This window comes from Ischnura elegans, chromosome 1, assembly GCF_921293095.1.
Source record: "Ischnura elegans chromosome 1, ioIscEleg1.1, whole genome shotgun sequence".
Lineage (NCBI taxonomy): Eukaryota > Metazoa > Arthropoda > Insecta > Odonata > Coenagrionidae > Ischnura > Ischnura elegans.
The window spans coordinates 61,652,105-61,675,211 of record NC_060246.1 but is presented as its reverse complement, the minus strand read 5'-3'; the positions used below and the strand labels follow the sequence as shown (position 1 = coordinate 61,675,211).

At 37.9% G+C, this 23,107-nt stretch overlaps 3 protein-coding genes across 7 annotated transcripts in view; 2 read left to right on the top strand and 1 right to left on the bottom strand.

Moving 5' to 3' along the window:
- Nucleotides 1–7,100, bottom strand: part of LOC124161747 (programmed cell death 6-interacting protein) — a 37,547-nt gene extending 30,447 nt beyond the window's left edge. Inside the window, exons 1-5 of the mRNA XM_046538013.1 lie at nucleotides 6,812–7,100; nucleotides 6,526–6,644; nucleotides 6,308–6,435; nucleotides 5,036–5,189; nucleotides 2,154–2,278 (exon numbers count right to left, since the gene is read on the bottom strand). Of these exons, the coding sequence (XP_046393969.1) occupies nucleotides 2,154–2,278; nucleotides 5,036–5,189; nucleotides 6,308–6,435; nucleotides 6,526–6,644; nucleotides 6,812–7,017 (732 nt within the window). The 5' untranslated portion in view covers nucleotides 7,018–7,100. The remainder of the gene's footprint in view (nucleotides 1–2,153; nucleotides 2,279–5,035; nucleotides 5,190–6,307; nucleotides 6,436–6,525; nucleotides 6,645–6,811) is intronic.
- LOC124161763 (transmembrane and ubiquitin-like domain-containing protein 1) lies at nucleotides 7,066–9,045 on the top strand. 4 transcript variants are annotated; one of them, XM_046538017.1, is made up of 3 exons: nucleotides 7,066–7,147; nucleotides 7,492–8,172; nucleotides 8,344–9,045. In XM_046538017.1, exons 2-3 carry the CDS (start codon nucleotides 7,508–7,510, stop codon nucleotides 8,741–8,743), a joined length of 1,065 nt encoding a protein of 354 aa, XP_046393973.1. In that variant the 5' UTR covers nucleotides 7,066–7,147; nucleotides 7,492–7,507; the 3' UTR covers nucleotides 8,744–9,045. The 4 variants fall into 4 exon arrangements, with proteins under 4 accessions (XP_046393973.1, XP_046393972.1, XP_046393970.1 ...); XM_046538016.1 differs by having other exon boundaries at nucleotides 7,088–7,175; XM_046538014.1 differs by lacking the exon at nucleotides 7,066–7,147 and adding an exon at nucleotides 7,182–7,374.
- Nucleotides 9,046–9,249: 204 nt separating this feature from the next.
- Nucleotides 9,250–23,107, top strand: part of LOC124161721 (activin receptor type-2A) — a 36,784-nt gene continuing 22,926 nt past the window's right edge. Inside the window, exons 1-7 of one of the 2 annotated variants that reach the window (XM_046538012.1) lie at nucleotides 9,250–10,031; nucleotides 10,123–10,307; nucleotides 10,664–10,823; nucleotides 10,904–11,046; nucleotides 13,801–13,947; nucleotides 15,198–15,365; nucleotides 22,170–22,409. In XM_046538012.1, the coding sequence (XP_046393968.1) occupies nucleotides 9,974–10,031; nucleotides 10,123–10,307; nucleotides 10,664–10,823; nucleotides 10,904–11,046; nucleotides 13,801–13,947; nucleotides 15,198–15,365; nucleotides 22,170–22,409 (1,101 nt within the window). In that variant the 5' untranslated portion in view covers nucleotides 9,250–9,973. Of the gene's footprint in view, nucleotides 10,032–10,122; nucleotides 10,308–10,663; nucleotides 10,824–10,903; nucleotides 11,047–13,785; nucleotides 13,948–15,197; nucleotides 15,366–22,169; nucleotides 22,410–23,107 lie in introns of both variants that reach the window. The other variant, XM_046538011.1, reaches the window with a different exon arrangement.

The following is a 23,107-nucleotide window of genomic DNA, read 5'->3' as shown; positions in this document are numbered from 1 at the left end:
CCAATTTCTAAATATTTCTCTTGGATATTTAAATATTTATGGATGCAAAAAAGCAGGATATTAAATGAGGTTGTGAGATGACCATTTTTAAAAGAATTAAAAAGGAAACACCTCGATTATGCAATACGAGCCGAAGTCCCACCTAGTATGCAGGCATTTATTCACCGAGGAAGCAAGAGAGCTAAGTAGCTATCACTTGAAGCTACTTTTGTACTCATAGCACTATAGTTTAGAAAAAATTTAAACTTAATAGACCAAGACCTTACATATACCGTATAAGCTTGTGTAAGAGGCGCACACGTGTAAGAGGCGCACACGTGTAAGAGGCGCACCCCTATTTTGAGGATCGAAGCTATAAAGAAAAAAAATTTTGCGACATTTTTTTTATTCTATCGTTCGGTGTTGCAGACGTATGCCTGGAATTTCGACAGTTATCGAAATGTCCTCTTTCAGTACTATTTGAAAGAGGAAATTTTGATAACTGCGGCGGCATAAGAGGGAGTAGAAAGAGTTCCGATCCTCTCTTTGCATACGCCATCGCTCTACGTTGCTTGTCCTACTCACGAACAATTTTGTTTAAAAGCTCTCGCAGGAGTATTACAATAGAATTGCAGCCGTGGAAAATTTTAAGGCAAAACACGACAGGCAAATGGCATGAGCTTTCCCAAGAGATTGAACAACAATCGGGGCAACCTCAGTGCCGTAGGATAATAACCACGTCGTAGATTTAAGGCCCCTTGCACACGCACCGATTTTGGACGGCCGGTAAAATATCGGCCGTCCACATTCCAATTGTGAACAATGGGAGAGCATTGGAGCTTGCACACGTACCGACCACACGCCGGCACCGGCAAAATGCCGGTTAGCTGCCGGCTATTGTCACTGTGGATCGCCGACGCCGGCTCCAAAACTTAGCAACGTGTTTGACCGGTAAAAATCCGGCGTGTGTGCAAGCATCGCTTCGCCGGTAAAATATCGGCCAATATTTTACCAGCCGTCCAAAATCGGTGTGTGTGTGCAAGGGAACTACACTCGGCTCTCCATCAGCTAATGCCTCTGCCGTTTTTTTCCTTTCCGAGACTCCACAGGAAAATATCAAGTTACAGGGGAACAATGGAAACATGTTTCATCCCTACCCCATTCCACCAACTGACCTTTTTCGGTCTACCAGGTTCAATTCCCCAAGTTTCTGGAGGTCAAATGCTACGTGAGTCACCTTCTGAGCTTGAAGATACCTCGATATCTTTCAGCAATTGTTTGACACACTCGAGGTTCTAAAAAGAATTAGACCTAACGCGACGTATATCTTACAGCATTTAAGTTTTTTGAGCTCTAATTGATTGACACAAAGATTTATAGCTAAAATAAGGCTACTAATATTCAACATAGTCCAAACAGCACAATTTCGGAAGAAACAAGCGTAGCATAAGCGCATTCAAACAAGACGAGACGGACTGGAAACTCAGGCAACGCAAACTGCGTATATCACATTGCTGCGCCTTCGCCCCTTCGCTTTAAAGGCAACGACGTCACATGCAAGATCGGACGTGTTCTTCCCTTGCTCCTTCGCTCGTAGCTTTAAATACGGAGGGGAGGGAGCCCTCTTCCCCTCGACCTCTCCTTCAGCGCTCTTCACTTATAAGCATTTCCGATTTCTTCTATCCACCATTAAGTCCAACAATGAGCACACTCGTTCGAATTTTTTCAACAGCAGGTTGTGACACCAATATTACTATATGCAGTATAAATGCCGCGGGATGCCCACTCGTGGCAATAAATTTAGCGTGCGCTCCGGAGCGAATCACCCCGCGCGATCTTTTCAATGTTCACCTCTGGGGTACCGACGTGACGGCGCGATGCTTGCTAGAAATTCAAACAGGAGCATTTTAAAAATACGTCACTAAGGGAGAAACTCCCCTGCCTGCCGCTTGATTTTTGACCCAGGGTTTCAGATGACTGACTCACGCTGAAAACCAAGGCCACTCAGTTCCCCTGGAACTTGCTACCGGTGAAGGGGAGGGGGGGAAGATAAGAAGTTTGTGTAAGAGGCGCACCCCCATTTTCGGCTGCAATATTTGGGAAAAAAGGTGCGCCTCTTACACGCGCTTATACGGTATGTGAATTACAAAATAAGAATAACAAAATTCACTCACTGTATTTATCCAATCTCTATCCCAAATAGAGCGTAATGCTTCCTTCTGCAGCTGTTTGGCAACATCATCATACATCTCTACACACTGAGAGCTTAATTTAGCAATAATCATGTCTTTCATATTATCTGAAAAAGAAGAATAAGTTGAAATTAAGGAGAAATAAAAAAAAATGCTTCAATCAGCTAATCTTCATCACATGTATTAAGGCCCTTTCAAACAAGGAGCAAGTTGCAAAAATGACTCGACACCACCATTGTAACACACAGTGCACAATGTTACCACAGAAGTGTCAGATAATTGGTTATTTGTCTTCACAATAGCTTCTCTACATGTAGAGTTACCTACGTTTGAGGTTATAAAATCAATAGTTCCCTAAATTAAGGCATTTTAACACTTAAAACTCGAATGAAACTACAGTAGAATGTCAGATGACCTCGCTTAACACAATGATTTTTTTTGGTCCCATGAATAAACCATATAAACCCATATGCATATTTCCAATGTCTTCATTTACATGAAGTAGTCACCTATGCCTTCAGAATAGATGACTACTTCATGTAAATCAAGGCATTTCCTAGGTTATGTATCATCTTCACAAACTTAGTAGTCACTTAGCTACCTTGAAATTCGTGCGTAGGTTTCCGCGGCGTTGTTCACGATGACTGCTAATTTCCGGGTTCTTCAGCCGCGTCTGTCGTTTTTGGTTGACAACAGTTTCGGAAGCCATCCTGCTTCCGTCTTCAGGTCGAAGGTGAGAAGTTTTCATTTTTTGCCGTCTTATATAGCACAGGAGGAGATCGGCCAGTGCTATATAAGACGGCAAAAAATGAAAACTTCTCACCTTCGACCTGAAGACGGAAGCAGGATGGCTTCCGAAACTGTTGTCAACCAAAAACGACAGACGCGGCTGAAGAACCCGGAAATTAGAGGTCACTTAGCTACCTTTATTATAGTTGATTATTTATTAGTACATAGTTTCTTTCTTAACAACACCTCATCGGATAGAACCACAATCAAACAGTAATAGAAGCGATTCCTCCACCATCTTTGTATGAAAATGCTGGTCTTATTTAATATACAGTGGGGAATACACATATACTTACTCGCTTTCATAATTTCTGCAGAAATGTAGATTTCAAAAATACATGCAATTATATATTTTATTTTGTTGTTTAATATACAGAAATGATATAACATGTACTTTTTCACAATGAAGATAGAATAACTATCTTCATTGCTATAATGAGATTCCTTTCTTAAGATCAGTAACTGCATGAAAATTTAAAAATTAATTTAGTAAAAAATTTAGTGCTGGTATCAGAAAAGGGAAGATGAGATCGTCTCCCGCAATGTTTTTTGCGAAGGTAGTGAGCCCTCAAAAAATATATATATATTTATTATTTTTTGTTATCATTCTGACGTTTGGACATATCTAGATATAAATATATAAAAAATGTCTAAAATCGTGTTAGTTACACCATTTATAACTCGAGAACGGCTATACCGATTTTAATTATATGTATTTGATTTATTGGGTTCATCACAGCCCCAGATAACAGAATAAATAGTAAAAGTCAACAAAAAATTAATCTTTTTCTTAGGAGTATTTTTTTGGGAGTTGGTAACACTGCAAAAGCTGTGAAGTCAGTCAAAACTAGAAGATTTGTTTTTTTTTGCCAATTTATTGACTGAGTTTCTTAATAATATTAAACTTAATTCCAGGTAAGCCCAGCTCGAATTGACTCGTCACTATCGTATTTGTAAACAAATCTCCAAGCAATTGTTGACTATCAGTAATGGACATGTTCCTGTCGACAAACAAGTGGATTCATTTCATTCCCTCAGAATTTTTGCTATTTCGTTTCATCAAAATATGAGCTCATTAACAAAGTGTTTCCGATCAAGAACGAAGATGTGTATTATTTAAACTTCGTTATTCAGTATCAAATCGTTGGCACTCTGCTGTCACTCAAATCTATTGACTGTGTAACAAACGAAGACGAAGTCTCTATCTATCAATCTGCATTTTTAAGCTTCTTGGTTATGCCTGGCTTACCACTGCATAATTTACAGCTGAAGGTTGGTTCAGTGGTCATAATGCTTCAAAATCTAAACCAACACCAACTATGCAATGGAACACGATTGTCGATTAAAATAACTGTTAATCAATGCGATTCAAGTGACTATACTCAAATAAAAATTCAAAGTAGTTCTCATTCCGAGGATTCTCATGATCCCAACCGATTTGCCCATTGAGTTTTAGCGAATTCAGTTTCCAATGTGAGTTGCAATCGCAATGACGATGAACAAATTACGAAGTGAGTGTTTGTGGTCTGAATCTAGAAAACCCATGTTTCTTTTCATGGTCAAATATGTGTGGGATGTTCAAGAGTTGGTAAACCATCCGTTTTATTTGCTCGTCCACCTTATAACAAAACAAAAACTGCTGTATATCAGAACGTACTTGTTCCTGAGAATAGTCATAGAATGAGTAATAGTCAAGTATCAGCCTAGCATAGCATAAACTTGCCCCAAGAACGGGTTTGACTTTATAAACTGCTTTATAAGACCACAATAGCTTAAATTTCTTACGTTAAAACATGAAAATTAGAGATTGTTAGGCGGTACAAAGTTCGCCGGGTCAGCTAGTTTATTATATGTAAGTGGATTGGGATTTCCCAATTCTATCGTCAACAAAAATTACATTTCATATTAAATTCCTTGTTGCTAACATGTAATATTCTGTAATATGTCTTTAGCCCCTTGAATAATACATGCAATTAGAAATAAATGGAAGAGGTAAAAAAACAACAATGTATAAAAGGAACCGCTTGGTTAATTTAATGTTGTTTCCCCACCCACATAATCCATAGCTTACTTACCATGAATAGCTTTTAGCACAAATATTTCTTGTGCCTGTGCCATCATCAATGATGAGAGGGCCCCTAAAGTTTCAGGGTTCAGATCAGGAGTTGGGTTTTGCTGGAGAAGGGGCATCACACATCCTTTTAGGTGGCTGAATATTCCAGCAGCTTGCTATAAATAAAAATCATAATATCTCTGCATTAAAAAGGGATGAACTGGCATTATAGTCATCAGTATTGAGTTATGTAGAGGCACTTTCTCGAACCAATCTCTCATGCCTCATTGATACCATTGTCTCATGATACCATTCAGCTTGATTTAGCTTTACATCTAGGTAACCAAATTTGCATCCAAAATGTTGGAACAATTCAATTTTTACGTCAGCTACCATGAAGCATTTTGAATGTCACGCCTAGGCACGCAATTCTCCACTTTGAATGGCTTGAGTGGCTGGAAGCACACTGAATCGCCGCTAACCTTCCAAATGCTGGATCAAAGGAATCATCACCCTCAATTAATACCCTCATCAAAGCAACTACACTTTTATATCAAGAGGTTTCAAAGCTTGAATTTAATGATATTTCACTTCCTGATGGACAGAGATTATATTTCAACGTTTCACCTATTGTTGCCTATCAGAACCAATAATTACTTCCTCTTTACACCCAATTAACCTTTTTTCATAAATAAAAATTCTTTTGAGACTGGCGCAGCTGCTAACCCCACACGTCTCAGTTCTGGTCAGCTGATTGGGCCTCCTCCTTCCACCGCCCCATGTCCCCCTTACCTCTTCACAAACATGAGTAGAGGGTAGACACTGATACAATGCTAGTGATTTTCTCAAATTTGAAATAAAATTCCTCTTGATTAAGTGCGTACTTATAGAAAAAATAGGCAATACATTTTATGAATGCAACAAAAATAAATGAGATACACAACTATAACTTTACATTTCCAAAATGCCCTGTGATGCCAGAGATGTCTAATACCCCGGATTATTTGAAATGTAGTGACAAGTGCACGAATACGCTGCCTAATAGAACTGTACATACAGTAGCATACGCCATCATGTCCTATAAAACCAACCACTCTCGGTAGAGAAAGAAGATGCCTTCGTGGGTCAAGCGGTAGAGTACCTGGCGCAAATTCGCGAGATCCAGCTTCTAATCCCGGTCAAGACAAATGCTAGCACCTAACAATTAATAACTACGACTGTCGCATTAGCTGTCATAGACATTCTTTCACTTTTCTGCCACATGAACAAATAAAACAGGATGAATATGCATTACCTGCAAAAGTTTTGCAGCCAGCTTAAGACCTTCGTCACTTTCCACACTCTGTGCAGCAGCAATGCTGCTCTGGAGGGCAGCAATGTTAAATAGGACGCATACCTTCTCAAATGATAAAGATGCTATGGCTGAAAGAATTAAAAATTCATTGAATACATGAGAATATGTAAATAAACCAATATTGAACTCAACTTCCGAACATAAAATCTGGTACTTACTTAAACTTAAGCGTCCACCAAATAATGAACTTTTGTCGAAAGCATCTTTCCACTTAAATGGGATTTGAATCTCGTTAGGAGGTACCTTGCATTCCAATGCAGTTAATTGATCATAGTAGCTACAAAATCAAAACAAAGACGTCATCACAGGACAAAACATCACGGGTTCAGACGTTATATTACCGCTCCAGTTAGTTGACCATCACGATCAAGTATTAAGACACTAAATAAAATATTCAACTAAGTTAACCTGCGAATTCCATTAATATTCATAATGATGACATACCAATTCATCATCTCCAGGGCCGTTTCATTTTTCTCGAACGCACGCCATATAGCACTAATCCTTAGTTTACTGAATTCATTTACCGCATCGCTGTAATCTTCCTGATTATTACTTGAACTGTACGTGGACGATAGGAAATTTTTCAATGGTTTGATTACATCTACATCGGACGGTTTCTTCAACGGAACCGCTAAAATCCCTGCCATTGTGACTACTGTCACCAACGATCACGTTATGAAATGACTCATTCAGTACTTCCTTTACATCAGAAACCAGAAATAACAAGAGGATCCAGCGAATGAGCAACGAATTAACGCGAGCGAGCACCTACTAGTGGCAAGTAGTGACAGTATTCACCTTGACTGTTACGTATTATCCGGTTGATATATCTATATTGAACTTTAATCTGTAATAATTGTGGCGTTGTGATGCCTATTTTGATTTCGTACGGTTGCACAAGAGTTTCTGCATATTTGAAATAATCACGTTTGCCTCAGGCTACAATTGGAGTATTTCAATCTGTGTTTATTTTCTTCGGACATTTTTGCAGTCGATTCAAATAGGTGTCCTGTCAAAATACTTATCGCTTGATGTAAACGGAAAACTATGATGCTGCTGGAATTTGAGTGTCTGTTGTAATATTCATAGTTTAAATTAAACTCGGGTTCCTTGTTTTCCAGGTGAAGGAGAAGAAGAATGTCATTGATAGAAGGAATTGGTGATGAAGTGATTCAGTTTTTTGTTGTTGTTTTTATTATTGTTGTGGGTTTACTGGCATGGTGGTCAACGAGTATTGCCGAGCAGCCTCTTGTACGAGCTGTGTTGGTCTTAGAAATGATGACTCGGCAACGGTTGGAAACAAATTCCACTGCACAACCAACAGGGGAGAACTCAATAGATACAGGACAAATCCCTTCTCCTAGCAATTTGGAAGAAGAGAGCGAGACGGCTGCAGGTGATGTTACCAATTCTCTCAAAGAGAATTCTGAAGTTGTTTCAAGTCCTAGTGGTGATAACACAAATAGCTCTTCGGGTGCCACATTCGAAGACACGGAAGTTGTTAATGATGTAGAATCTAGTTCAACCAACGAAGAAGGCACTGATGTTATACGAAAAAGACTGGCTTATTTTGAAAAGAAAACTGTTACACCCCATGTCGTAGAAAGCTCTACCACTGGCAGTGATAGTCATACGGAAGATGTACCAGAGTCTTCAGTCACTCATCCTCCAAATGAAAACACTGAGGAAGATGATAACGATGAAAACTCTCCGGGGGTCATTAGAATACGTCTCAAGTACTTGAATGATACACAGAAGTTGGTCGTGGGAAATCTTGAAGAACAGCTGGGTGAATTTAAGAGGTAAATGCCATAGTGGTGTATTTTATTTTTGCATCACATTGGTCCTTGCATGAGCTAAAATAGCTTCCTTCTATGATCAAAAGATTTTTTGGCAATAAAAATTGTCTTCAATTGAAGGTGCATTTTTAACAGTGATAAGTCGTATCTCATGTATTGTCTATTTCATTTCAGGAGGCATTTCGGCTTGGAAATCCAAACCAATAAGCTGGTTCGACTAATATTTAATGGGCAAGTTCTCCTGAGAGACAGTGAGACTCTGCAAAACTATGGACTTTTTGACAATTGTGTCGTGCATTGTTTAGTTCATAATCAGAGACCTGTGGGCAGCAATGCCAGTGGCAACTCAGTGGAGGTTGGACAAGCCAACGGTGTTAACGTTAGAGAATGGGATATGGACAATCACCTTTTTGGGTCCTTGAGCTTTATATTGGTCGCTGCTTGGTACTGCCGTTACACTTATGCACAACTTTTTACCACAACTACCACTGTCGCGCTTGTTTGTCTTACTGGAGTGTTTTTTGTCTCCCTTCTAAGTGTATACTTACCCGAACAAGGGAGAGAAAGGCAATGAATTTTTTATTCTATTCCAGTATTGTTATCCTTTGTTAATTTCAATGAAAACTAATGAACAAAACTGTGTAAAGACTTATGTAAAGCCTTCTCTGTAGCAATTGTCTTGGTACCGCCACTACAATATACTTCTTACTGCAACACTTTCTCCTGTCATCGTTTTGATACAATGTAAATATATGTGAATTTTATTTATATGAATTGTTTTAATTCCGTTGAGTGCACTGTTGAGATTGTTTTATGGCTTGTTTAAAATTATTGATTGGAATGCCAATAAAAACATTAGAAGCTAGACCTTCGAAATCTGCGTTTCCTTCAAGTCCTAAGATTGAGAGTTGTCAAGTAATATCTGATTCCTATTCAAATATAATGAATTGTATTAATTTCATGACAATCGACCGTCCTCTGATAAGTATAGGCGTCAGCACATGAGAAATGCGAAGACGCAGGTCCGAACCCCAAGCGGGAAATATTGAACCAATCCTAAACCTCCTTATATTGAGGGTAGGTTGAAGGACATACGGGAGTTCTCACTGCGTGCTCCCGCAAAAAAAGTACGCCATATTGTTTCGCCGATGTGGAGAGATCTGATGTGTAATGAAAGCAAGTTATTTGTCGTGGTGTTGTGCTGTTCTCGAAATAATGGATTTTAATGCCAATTTTCATATTGTGTTTGCACTTTCCTCAATGTGACTTGGGATATTTTGGTGTTAGTGTTCGGTAATTGACCGTGGAGTGATGTAAGGATTGATCGTCGTAGCATTGTTTTGAAATGAAATAAGTGGTCTTGTTTACTGCGGGCCGATGATCTTTCGTCTTCTCTGGCAAGAAAGTAGCTAATAATCATCGAATTAGTCTCATAAAATGGTCGGTGCGTCGTATGAAAACTGATATGAGTAGAAATTCAATGGGGACAAGTGTTTCTTGGACTTACATCTTTACGCATGTTATCGCTAGTAAGTACTGCGTGAAGTTGAGCAGTAAACCCAATCATCAGTTTTCGATGGAATAATGTGTACAAGAATTCGTATTCTCTCAGTATGTTGGATCTTTGGTGATTCAATATAGCTGAATAAAGTAAACAACATTTTGATAATATCAGTTTTCTGCCACATTTAGTTCGTGCCAAGTTACTTCTGAAATTTTTAACCTTGTATTGAAGTAATACACCTGCTGTTGCGTATTATGTGTTTGCGTAGTTCCCTAGTACACGTCTGAACTATCAGATTCAATGTTACCCTGGGCGTTCATGAAGACGTCGCTGTTATTTCTCCTTTTTTTGTTTTTCGGTAAGTTAAAGGGACCTGATTAGCATTTACAGTAGTCATAGTTTACCATTATGCTTGTCTTCATATAACAAAATGTAATGCGTAATTTCAGAAGTTTCATACTGTCATGCAATCACAACCACACGCTGCGAGTACTACAATGCAACCCTATGTCAAACGTCAAGGCAAGGCTGCAACGAAACACAAGAATGTGCGCAAACGGAGCCTGACAAGAGAAACCATTGCTATGTGCTATGGCAGAATAGCAGTGATGGAAAACCTTACATAAAGTTGAAGGTATTTTCAGCCCCACCGCATTTGCTTTTGTTGTATATGAGGAAGTCTATATAAGTGCAGTTCTTTTATGATTCAACTTTGCCTGTATTATTGAACAACGTTTATCAATTTTTACTCTCAATATGTATCTATCTCCGAAATGGCATTGGAATAAAATTTATTTGTCAGAGCATTAATGTGAAGGTAGCTTCTTGTAGCATTAGGCAACCGTACATCTTCCATGTAGTTGCCTCGACTCTGTTACTGCATATCTTTAATCTTCAACACCCTGATATAATTCATGTCTTTGATAAGGCAAAGTTTACTTGTCTTCGAAGCCATTTAGTAATAAAACGTTATAAACTCATGACTTACAGGGGTGCTTCTTGGACAACATCAGTTGCTACGATCAGCAGCAATGCATAGAAAAAAGAGAAGAGCCTATGAAGCAGCTTATGTTTTGCTGCTGCGAAGGGGATATGTGCAACAGCAACTTTACTTGGGAGCCCTCCCCAACCCATTCTCCCACCACTCAAAGTAGGTTTATTGCTATTGAATATAAGATTCATATAGTGGCTGAGTTCGTTATTCACGTTGCTAATTTTTGTCATTTACAGCACCGAAAAAACCAATCCACCCCGCAAATTACCAAGTGATATACAACCTCGTTTACACATTTTGTAGTCTCATTGCACTCGGAATTGTGGCCTCCTTCCTGTATTGGTGTTACAGACAGCGAAAAATGGCATACTTTAATGAGGTATGTTATTTGATATTTTCTATTGAGATAAGTCTCGTAATACCTTATTGTCATTGCTTTAAATATGCTCGTGTGACTATCTCTATGAATGCTTTAAGGTGTTATTTTTTGGTATTTCATGCTCACGTAAATACTATGATGATGTAAACAAAATGATGTCAATCTGGTGAGTACTACAATCTTCTGTGTTTATTCCTCTTTGCAAGAAAAGTGCTTGTTTTTTGCCACAAGCATGTTCCTCCTTGGTTTGCTTTGTAGCAATTGATGTTTATTCTAGGTCCTTTATTCCTGGGTGTTATGCATCAGTCGTGATATAACCTTTGCATGTAGCCGTGTTACTCCTTTTTTTTACTTACGGCTTGTTTTAGCTCCAAATAAGGTTTTAGGTCATAATATATTTACTTGTAATCTCATTTGTCTGTTGTGGAAATTAGCCATATAGTCTTCTCTATGTACAGATTGCAATCTGCTCAGCAGTTGTGGCAGATTTTAGTGGGCTGGAAACCTATGGTTTTAGCGACCTCATTCCTCTAATAAAGATTCTAATTGTCATTATTTGCAATCACTGTTGCAAATTTTGTCCGGGAAGGTGAAAACTTCTTCTAGGCTGGAATCAAGATCCGAAATTGGAAAATGGCTATCTAGCATATGTTATCAGTGTATGGTCTATATGTACTGGTTTTCCCACTGGTCAATTGCTTCATTTCTGCCAGTATTTCAGTTGTTAAGTCATTATTCGAAACATAGGCTTAGTAAGAACTCCACGTAGCAGTATGATTCAAGTTTGGTTTCGAACAAGTTGATATCTTTTGAGACCTAAGGAAAGTTCTCATTAGTAATTCATTGAGAAAACATCAAACTACAGTAATAGCTTTTCAGCTGGTGTTATTGATCGTGAAGCAATATTTCACAGTGTCATGTAATGTTTGGTCCTAGTTTTACTCTCAATTTTTGCTCGTGAACAAAGACCTTAGTGCAGGTTAAAGAATTAATGTAACTCTCATTCAGCTTGCGTCATTACTCTAATTTTGAAAATAATCATGACAGATATGGGCATCAGATTTTCACAATACTTGCCAGCATTAAATGATTCATATCCTGAGTCATGTTAAATTGTCTTCTCTTAGTTAAGAGAGGTCTGATCAAGGAGACCTGTTTTTCCTTATCTAGGCTGAAGAATTATTTTTTCATCATGTTTTTGGTGTAGGATAAAGTGATTTCAGTTTTATTTGTTGTGATGCTTTTGTCCCTCCTTCATATCTGGATAGGAAAAATAAAGTGTAAGTATCATTTGTCATGATTAATCTGAATGACTCTCAACATGCAGCTAGAACAGTAAACATAAATCTTAATACAAATGCCCATGAGCTCTTTGCATTAAGACAAAATCTCTTCATTTGTCAAGTTTAATCAAGGTTTAGTATTTAATTTCATGCAGTTGACCACAGAGACTCAAGACAAAATTCATGTATTAAGTGTCCCTGATGTCAATAGGATAGAGATTTCATGTGGTATTCATGATTAATGTTCTACAGGAGTAACCTTAAAGATTGGAAATATTGAGTACATATTTTTTCTGTGTTATGGAAACATTTTTCTTGTATTTCACTAATTTTTTTGTTGAAAATTTGTGGTGGAAGAGGATCAGTTGGCACAAAAGGTCTCTTAATACCTCAGTACTCTTTCATTACCCCTGATATTTAGCAAAAATAAAATTTTGTCTGGATTGCTGAGTATTTAATTTTTTTTATAGTCACTATTTTTTGCTATGGGCAATATGCATATGCTGTTGCTTTTAATCTTTGACTGACATTTCAAGGGAATTTTTACTGTATTGAGAGTAGCAGTTACAACTTTTAATTAATTTTTGGTTTACTCAAAGCATCTTAAGCTCCCCTGAGTCTGAGCTCAATCTTTTTGTCAAAAATTGAGAAGCATGTATTTTATTAATTTTTATAGGCATTAGTTTTCAAACTTTGCTGTGCCAGAATTGTGTAAGCCTGTGCCCCTATGCAGAAAGACTTGATTACTCTATTTTAAATGGCCATGCTTATGTTAAATACTTTTTTTTAGTCCATGGAAGTAAATGGAAAGTTATCTATTTATCATTAGTTGAAGTGATTACTTGCATGTTCTAGGTGGAAATTCTCTAAGCAATGCTTCCAGTTATTTAAAATATGAAGATTTCTGGCTTTTTTCATAGTATCAATATTCCGTAGTGCCCATCTCCTGAAGATAAGTTTTTCCCCTTCTAAAGTCAGAGTTGTATGGATGCTTGGTGCCAAATGTTTTGCACACAATTCCAAGCATGGTTGCTGATTTTACCTGGAGCTTTTGTTGTTAGTGTGATGGAGGGATGGAAATATTTTCATCAATATAATTTGCTCTTTCGTTAGGTTTTTCTGTGAATTTTCCATCCAAATTTTTATATTCCTTAGTTTTATTGCTGTGTAGTGATTTTTTTATTTGTGCTAGGTGGACTACAATATTTGTTTGGGCTTCCATGTTTAAACTTTTTAACACTCCTGTAGTGTTTCTAATTTAAAATTGTTTTTAATTGCATGGGTAGTACTTAAATGATGTCGAGAAATTTCTCTAAATCTTAAAAGTCTCATGGTGTAGTTCAAAAAATAACTTTAAGTTCCTTATGAAAAATTATTGATTTTTTATCACCCATATTATTTTTTAAATGCCACTATCATCATGTCACTCATAATTTTTTGTTTCCTTACTGTGCAGGTTCCCACATTGGAGCCTTTACCTCTTCCACCATCCTCACCTTTGTTAATGGGCCTGAGGCCTATTCAACTTATTGAAATCAAAGCTAGAGGTCGCTTTGGAGCCGTATGGAAGGCACAATACAAGACACAGACAGTGGCAGTCAAAATTTTTCCCATCCAGGTATTTATTCCTTTTGTGACTTTTCCATTTCTTGCATAAGTAGGTCAAGCATTTGAAATTTTCAGTTTATGCTGAGTTATGCCTTATATTTAGAAGAAGTTTACAAATGATTCTTTAGTTATTTATCTGATGGGGTCTTTTAGGGTCTTTTTTTTAGTAAAGTTTAAATGATGGCAGCAGCCATGGGTCAGAAAAATGTCCTGTATAAGTAGTTTTGATTGAAGTGGTTTTAACTCGATACTTCCAGTTTAACATCATTGATCATGCTTTCTCTGTATATGTTCAGCATAACTAAAGTTTAAAGAAATGCTAATACAGGCATATGTATGTTTCATTAGGGGAGTATTATTGAGGGGAAGCTTTCTCTTCTGCATGAGCTGTGAAATTCACATGTTAAATAAATGTACACTACCCTAAAAGAGACCTCCCGTGAATGCTACTTGTCTTTTCTTGGGAAACAGATGAAGGGCCAGCAGGCGATGAATTTTAAACCCCAATCTTATTAAATGGTCATCGCCTATGTTCTAAGTGGTGGAATATTCTTATTTTCATATTATCCTCGATGATATCTTCAATTACCTTCAATATATCTTCAATTCAATTTTGGAGTACATGGCCCAAATAGATTGTGAAAGGAGGCACGATCCATTCATGATACATTCATTAGCAATTTTCACTTTGGTTTCTTTTTGTGCTTCCTTTGCTTATTTTATGCCCATTCTATTTACAAATGAGTTGTTGTGAGTTTTAGGAAGTTAGGTAAGGGCGAGTTGGTGAGTGTTTTGGGGAAGTGCTTGGAAAGTGATTGGGGATAATTGCTCAAACAGTTCATCAAACGAATGAGGCTAAGGCTCTACTGCATTTCTCTGCTAAGCTTGTGAAATATTACTCTAAGATACTAATCTATTGTTTTTTAGAAGTGCTAGAACGTAAATTTGTGTAGTATTTAATTCTACCTGTAAGTGATTTAATGCAAGTAGGAGGAAGAATTCTTTAACAGGCGTAATTAATTTTTATCAGGAATCTTTCAGTAGTGTGAATTTGTAAAAGTAGTCTGGTACAAAACAAAATTGAGTTTTCAACCAAAGGTGTAACTCCTAACATATGGCAAAAGAAATAATATGAAATTTTTAATATTACAATAGTTGGTGGTCTCAAAAGTAGTTCTTTAAAAAATCACTAAGAGTGATGTAAGACTGTTTCATTGAAGCAATATCAATATGTTATTTCCTTCTTATGTGCTTCTCTAGGATAAGCAGTCATGGATTACTGAGCAAGAGATTTTTAAGCTTCCTCATATGGATCATGAAAATATTCTGCATTACATTGGAGTGGAAAAAAGAGGAGAAAATTTGCAAACAGAGTTTTGGCTGATCACTGCATTCCATGAGAAGGGATCCCTGTGTGACTATCTTAAGGTAAGTCTCCCTCTTTGTTGCTGATTCTAATGATGTCCAATTACCAATTTTGCCTGTGAAATTAGATCATTGCTCATAGGTTGGTCAGAGGATAATTTTTATTCCCTATTCCAGGAGAAATAATCTGCTTTTCCTCGTGTGCTTTATCACACGAAAATCTAAAATTTTTTAGGGCTCTTTTATTTATTTCTAATTAGTACAAGTGGTGTAAACCTTGTTATCAGTACAGTAATTTGGATCATTGAGATTGGATTTGTATCATCCAGGATTGTGTTGAGTGTGCTTTCCGTGTGAAAACTAGCAACATGCAAATGTATGGCTAGCTTTGGGGATACCTTGCTCACTTTTTATTCTTGGACACAGTGTAGTGGTGGTGCTAGTTTTCTCCTGGCAAGTACACACTTTTCTTCATTTACTGGGTGGTGAAAAATGGTATCGCAAAATTTTAACCCTGGACAGCTGATGCTCATGACTTGGAACGCTTTGCCTCTGGAGGTTGCGATGTATCCAAAGCATCTGGCAACAGGGCAAACTTGAGGCCAATGAGAGTGCATGGCTCTAAGTTTCTGTAATTTAAAAATGGTGTGTTTTCAACATGGGCATCATTAGTTATTTTGGTTCCTACTAGCATTAGCTATCCAGGATTAATATTTCGTGGCACAATTCTTCTTCACCAATGCAATGCATTAATCCAACTCATGAATTATAAAAGTTTTTTTCATATATTAAATATCTCTGTTATTAACACATTGCGTACCGGGGTATTTAAATTCCAAGGAACGCCGATTCTTGAAATATGTGCCTTTGGTTTAAACATGGTTAAAAAGCTAATGATTAAAATATAACTTTACCCTATCAAATGTTATGGTGTATCAATTCATTATGAATAACGAACAACAACTGAAAACTTAATAACGAATACGTACGGTACGCTTTTAAATCGTTTAGGTTGACGCGCCTAAATGACAATGGCTTCAATATTATCCATCCCATTTAGAATTTAAAGTTCCAGCAAAAAGTCTTTGAAATGATATGAAAATGTACATAAAATCCTCGTTGCTTCTCAGCATAAATGCGTGGAAAAGCTATATTGTGTCAGTGTCATAAATGAGGTGTAGGAGAGACAGATCATATCATGGGAGAACCAAAACTAACATTTTGACTTGCTGAAACCTCGGGGTAAACATAAAAAACACTAATTTCAGTCTTAGCTCATTAAGCCAGATTAAATTTCTGCTAATTTTTATGCTCACAAAGCAGGAGAAGTAGCAGAATACCAGTGTTCCATCAATATCAAAGTTCAGGTTATCAGTGCTGGTCTCAAATTTTTTCTGTGCTCTATCTTGAACACTTCTGTTCGTACATATTTACTCCGAAGTTCATGTTTCTGGAGAGATAAATTATTAGTGATGCCAGCACCCCACCCCCATTTCCCTTAGTCAACATAGTAATGATGATTTTCATAGAGGGCAGCCCGAAAAAGTGTAGGTAATGCCGTATGATAGCAGCACTAGCGATGAGCGGCAATACTGGATATTCAAATACAGTGGAACTTGGTTAGTACGTTTCCTCCTTAGTACGGCGATTTCTCTTGGTCCCAGTACCATCCGAACAAAGTAAAGGTAAAAGTATTTGGTTATTACATTTGAAAAAGTTGTGCTTTCCTGGTTAGTACGCTCAATTGCTTGCTGTGATGCAACCCGCAATTCGGTCTCTACTCTCTTCTTAAGGGTTGCAAACCTCTGAATTCATGATTTAATTTATTAATATCAGCCATTGACGTTCTTACATTCATTCCACATCTCTCTTCCTACGACCGTGATTTATCCAAATGCATTTCTCAATTCTTGTGACGTGATGAATAAGAAAATGCGGCCATTTTTCTGGAATGTCTGACTATGCAACTCTGCAGCCAATGAGAAGCCCCAATTTTCCCCACCCCGAGCTCCTCACCTTCTATTGCCTTTGCAGTGCCACACTCTGCACAAATTGCGCAAGTGGGCAGTTGTTGCTATTGGATGAATTACCATAGTGAGGGCAGTGAAACTACAATTGAATTGGAGAGAGAAGGTATAGTGGAGCAGATTACAACTTTAGAAAAGACTGAAATTCTTGAGGAAGTGGACCGAAAGCCTCTCGTAAAGCGAGTGGAATTAGCGCGAAGATTAAGCAATCCTGCATCTACAATTTTCTCCACCCTGAGCTCCTCACCTTCTGTTCCCTAGATTGGTTTACAAAGAGGTGAATTTCAACGAGTATTGCGAGTGTGGTGATGATCTCACTGTATGCCAAGCCATGTCAATCGATGTAATTCACGAGTTGAAATAAAATGAAGATAGAAGTGATGAAGATGATGCTGAAGAAAGAAATGAGTCTTATCCAATTCCCACTTTATCAAAAGCTGTCGAGGTTATGGAGTACGTGCGTCATTACTTGACTACTGTTGCGGGAGCAGACGACGCTCTGCATCTCCACAGGAAGCTTAGCGTAAAAATACTTGATCTCGGCACGAGAAATAGAAAGCAGACGGCATTAAACCAATTTTTTAAGTAAGTGTCAACTGTATAATATAAAAATGATGTTGATTCTTCTTGTAATGATGTTGTAATCTAGTAGTCTTGTGTGTTATTGAATGATATATCGATCGATATGATGTTTTATGATGTTTAAAAACAACCATTAGGGTCATCCCATACAAAAACAACCAAATCCTTCATGAAAGAAAACAAAATTGGGATTCGTTACCCACCATTAGTGTATTCATAATATACAAATTATTTGGTTTTAGAAATTCCAGTTAAGATGAATGGCAATGGTCAATTTTAACTGCATTAGAAAAAGGCCAGATTGGCACCCATGCGATGCCACTCCATGTGACGTCACGGGGACCTAGTTTTTATATGAGTAGATAGGAGTTTTACATCGTCTGAGATTACCAATGCATGCATGAGGCAAAGAGCTCAGGGAAACATCTCTTAATAATCATCAATTAAAATTGGCTTAGGTCGGAAAGTTTCCTTTGCTTGATAAGGTAATAATAATCCATATTTAAGCCAAGTGCTACCTGCTAGCAGGGTACATGGCTACCTGCCAGCAGCCTGCATCTCAGCGGCGCACACATCCTCACTCCAAGGTCACCTCACTTTGCGACAGCAGGAACCAGAATGACGTCACACGGGATTTACCCAGCATTCATACTTAGCCGTCATGTTTTTGCGCTGTTGAAAATTTTCACTTTTCATTTAATCGCAAAAAATAGATTTCGTCATTTAAAAATCTAAAAGCTTGAAATGCTCTCCAGGTACTGGTACTCCAGGAGTGATAATCTTTCGATATAGGCAATAAAAAAATACTAGGAAACCACCCTATTACCCAAACTGCTATTGCAGTGAGTCCTCGTTTAACGTCACTTATCGTTCTTGAAAAATGTGACAATAAACGAAATTACGTTAATCGAAGCATAATATCCCATAACAAACAATCTGGAAATTGAATATCGGCTCCTAGACCTCACAATACCTACGCGAAAAAAATGTTAGCGTATCATATCTGGGGCATTTTTTACGGTGGGAATGCCAAACTATCGCATAAATACGAGTTCCTGTCTTCATCGACGACAATAGCAGCAGTGACGTAAATCCCTCTCCATTTTTGTATCTTCCAGCAATTGCTTTTCGGCTTCGCTATTGTGGTCGCCCGGGCAAGTGTCGCCTGGGCATCGTCATCGCTGAAACATCGTCACAGTTACAGGAACCAAAATTATTGTGAGCTCGTCGAAAGAGGTGACGACAAAAACTCTGAGTTCTACGCGGAAAAATGCCTTGAAATCACTTTTTAGGTTCCTGAAAACCATTATGTCAAGTAAAATCTTGCGCACCTACGCAAGAATTCATTTGCTTAGACAGACTGTATTACCGCCCACTCGACGAACAACCTGCAACGCCCGCCGCTTCACCTTTTTTTTTGCGCGAAATTTAAAAGACTTGACGTTATCGCGAAGCATAGGTGCGATAAACGAATGACGGTCTCAAAATTTTCGTGACGTTATCGCGAAATGACGTTAAACGGGGTGACGTAGAATGAGGACTCACTGTATTTACTTTCCACATTAGCACTTTTTCCTGGTTAGTATGTTCATTTTTTGTTGTCCCTCCAGAAACGTACTAAACAAGTTCTGCTGTATGTCCCCAGTGTATACAATCGACAAACAGTCGGAGGCACTTCGACACAATCAAGAAAGAGCATTTGAGAATGCAATGCATTAAAAGGCGCGTGAGCACTGAATAGCAATCAAACAACTAGCTCAACACTAGCATATGAAGCAAAAAGCAGTACACCACAGCATAACCATGCAAGACAATTAAACCAACTGACAGTCTGAGGCACTTCAACACAATCAGCAAATAACAGTTGTGAATGCAATGCATTAACAGGCACGTGAGCACTGAATAGCCGTCAGACAACTAGCTTTAACACTGGCATATGAAGCAAAAGGGAGTACACCACCTCCCATCTGAAATATGGGCACCACACCCTGAAGCACTACAACAGTGCTTTATTTTCACTTTTTAAAAATAATGATTTATCACATGGATCACGAGAGCTCTTGACTTTCCAAGAGAACAGAGTCAAAACGTGGTTATACCAGCGTGGTCAAGTTTGACCACGTGAGATCCACGAAAACCCTCCCCTACTTCCCCCTCCCTGACTCCGTCACCTCCCCTACAGCTTTTGAAACTTCTCTCAGATGGTGTGGCAATGCCCCAAGTTACCAGGAAGCCCTGTAGGACATCACAGCGACTGGTCACAGTCCATTAAGTATGCCAATTGCATTATCTTCTGGGTAGGTCAATGGTTAATAATAGGGAAATACAGTGGAACTTGTTTAGTACGTTTCTGAAGGGATCACAAAAAATGTACGTTCTAACCAGGAAAACGTGCTAACGAGGAAAGCAAAAAATAGCAGTCGGGGTAATTGCAATCTGTGAAAAAGTCGTCATAATTACAATTACTATCGGTAGTTCTCGTAGGATCACCTTCCTGAACTCTTTTCACCTTTAAAATAAAGAAAATGGGCGTTGCATTGAAAAACAATACCATGTGAATAAAAATCACAATGTTTCATAGATTTCCCGAAGACAATTACATGAAAATGGCGTCTTTCTCCCGTGATTTATCCTATATGTATTTATAGAAAGAGGACAAGTAAAACTAAGTCATTTCTTTTTTGTCACAGCATACTCGGAGAATATAACAACAACCCTGAATATGTCAACGGGTTGTTTTTAAGCATCATAAAAATTGGACAAAATTATATTAACCTTAAATTACAGCAAAAGTTGTACACATTCGCTCCTGGAATGAAGCCATATCGATTGTTATATCGATCGATATATCGAATAATAACACTCAAGATTATTAGATTACGAAGTAATTACAAGGAGATTTTATATTATACAATTGAAATTTACTTTAAAAATTTGTTTAATGTCATCTGCTTTCATGCCGAGATCAAGTATTTTTTAGCTAAGCTTCGCGTGGAGATCCAGAGCATCGTCTGCTCCCACAGCAGTAGTCAAATATGTACGTACTCCGTAGCATTGACGTCGTGCAGTACTGCTTTAGATAAAGTGGGAATTGGATAAGACTCATTTCTTCATCATGATAACTCGTGCAATAGCAACAATTGCCCACTCGTGAAATTTTTGTGCAGTGGGCACTCCGGAGGCAACAGAAGGTGAGGAGCTCGGGGTGGGGAAAATTGGGGCTTCTCATTGGCTGCAGTTTTGCATAGTCAGACATTCCTGATAAATGGCCATATTTTACTATTCATCACATCATAAGAATTGAGAAATGCATTTGGATAAATCACAGTCGAAGAAATATATGTGGAATGAATTCAAGAATGTTAATGGCTTGTAATAATAAATTAAATCATGAATTCAGAGCTTTACGACCCTTAAAAAGATACTGGAGAACAAATCGCAGGTTGCATCACGCTAGCAATTGAGCGTACTAACCAGGAAAGCGCAATTTTTTCAAACGTACTAACCAAATACTTTTGCCTGTATTTTGTTCCGATGGTACCGGAACCGAGAGAAATCGTCGTACTAAGGAGGAAAACGTACTAAGGAGGAACGTACTAACCAAGTTCCACTGTATTGAGAACTGACATAAAGGTATACTAAACCACTTTCCCATCCGTATTGTTCTATTAGCCTGAGAGAGTAAATCATATTTATAAGGCAAGAGAAGACTACCAAGTTGTGAGATGTGATACATCAGGTGACCTGCTGTATTCAACACACTTCTGCATACAAGAGTAGAAGCAACACTGAAAAGTGTATCACTGCTGATGTACAAGACCTTTATTTGTGGTGAATTTAAATTGACCTAAAAATTGGTCTATCTTATCATTACTTTGCAGTGCTAGATATCCCTATCCTTATGCTAGGTACTACTCAGAACTTTCAAGATTGTGGGAAGCTATTGATCTTTTTGAATATTTTGAATTCAGTGGGTTCACATTCATGAGATTTTACTCCCCGATGCCTCATAATCTCATATCTGCCTCGATGAGTCATCCAGATTTGCTTTGATAGTTTCGTCATTTTTCAACCCATCCATTTGGTATTTTGGTCCTTCATCTAAATCTCATGCTGAGGGATTGAATTGCTTGAAATTTATGACTGTTAAACTACTTAGCAAGTCATACTTAGGACTACTATTTTCATAGTTCTCCTGCAATAATATATGAGACTTTCACTCTCAAATCGTCATCAATGTTTTTAAACTTTATTTTAGGCCAACATAGTGACGTGGGCTGAAATGTGTCGTATTGCTGAAACTATGGCACGTGGCTTGATGCATTTGCATGAAGAAATTCCTGCTAATAAAGCAGATGGTTACAAACCTGCTGTCGCACACCGTGACTTCAAATCCAAAAATGTATTGCTGAATGCAGACTTAACAGCAGCCATTGCTGATTTTGGACTCACTTTGGTGTTCCAGCCTGGAAAACCGTGTGGTGATACGCATGGTCAGGTAGGTGATTCTGGTTAATTTCTGTACAATTAAATTCTCCTCTGCTCTGTTGTTTGTCAATGGGAACAATGAGTCCAAATGCATGAGTGCATGAAGGGGATTTCATGCTTTCTTAAATAAAAGAAAAAATTATGATATCATGAGTGGGTAAAATAAGTCATTTTATGTACAGATTCCCTTGGGGTGTTCAAAAAACTTGAAAGTAAAGTCAATTTGAAGAAAATATTTGATTCAACCTCGTTTTCCAAACTCGAGTTTTGTCTGTACGTGGTGGTCAAAAAAGTAGCTGCATAGAACTGGATAGTAAGATTTCATAATTTTGGTGATTTTTTTTAATTTAAAAGAATTGTCAGGTATTGGATATTATGTATGCCTGGTAAAAATTCAAAATTTTTAACACCTGACTCACCAAAACTTTTAATCTGTGAATAAATTTTTCTCAGCTGCTACTTAATACTTCATTTTTTTCGTTGAGAACAATTGTCCCTCTAAGCTAATAAAGTGAGCTAATCTAAGAAGAATGTACATTTAGTCTCACCAGGGGATTAGATAAAGTCTGCCAATCTATGTAGACCTTAGATGTCGGTTGGATAAAGTGGGGTGAGGTACTGGAGGGACCCCTTACAAAACAACTATTGCGGCTTTTGTTTGTACCAGTTGATTGAGTCAACATTGATAAGTTTCCATTGATTTATTGA

Coding starts and splice junctions, on each gene's coding strand:
- LOC124161763 (XM_046538017.1), top strand. CDS start 7,508: ATGTCATTGATAGAAGGAATTGGTGATGAAGTGATTCAGTTTTTTGTT. Junction 8,173..8,343: donor CAGCTGGGTGAATTTAAGAG/GTAAATGCCATA, acceptor ATTTCATTTCAG/GAGGCATTTCGGCTTGGAAA.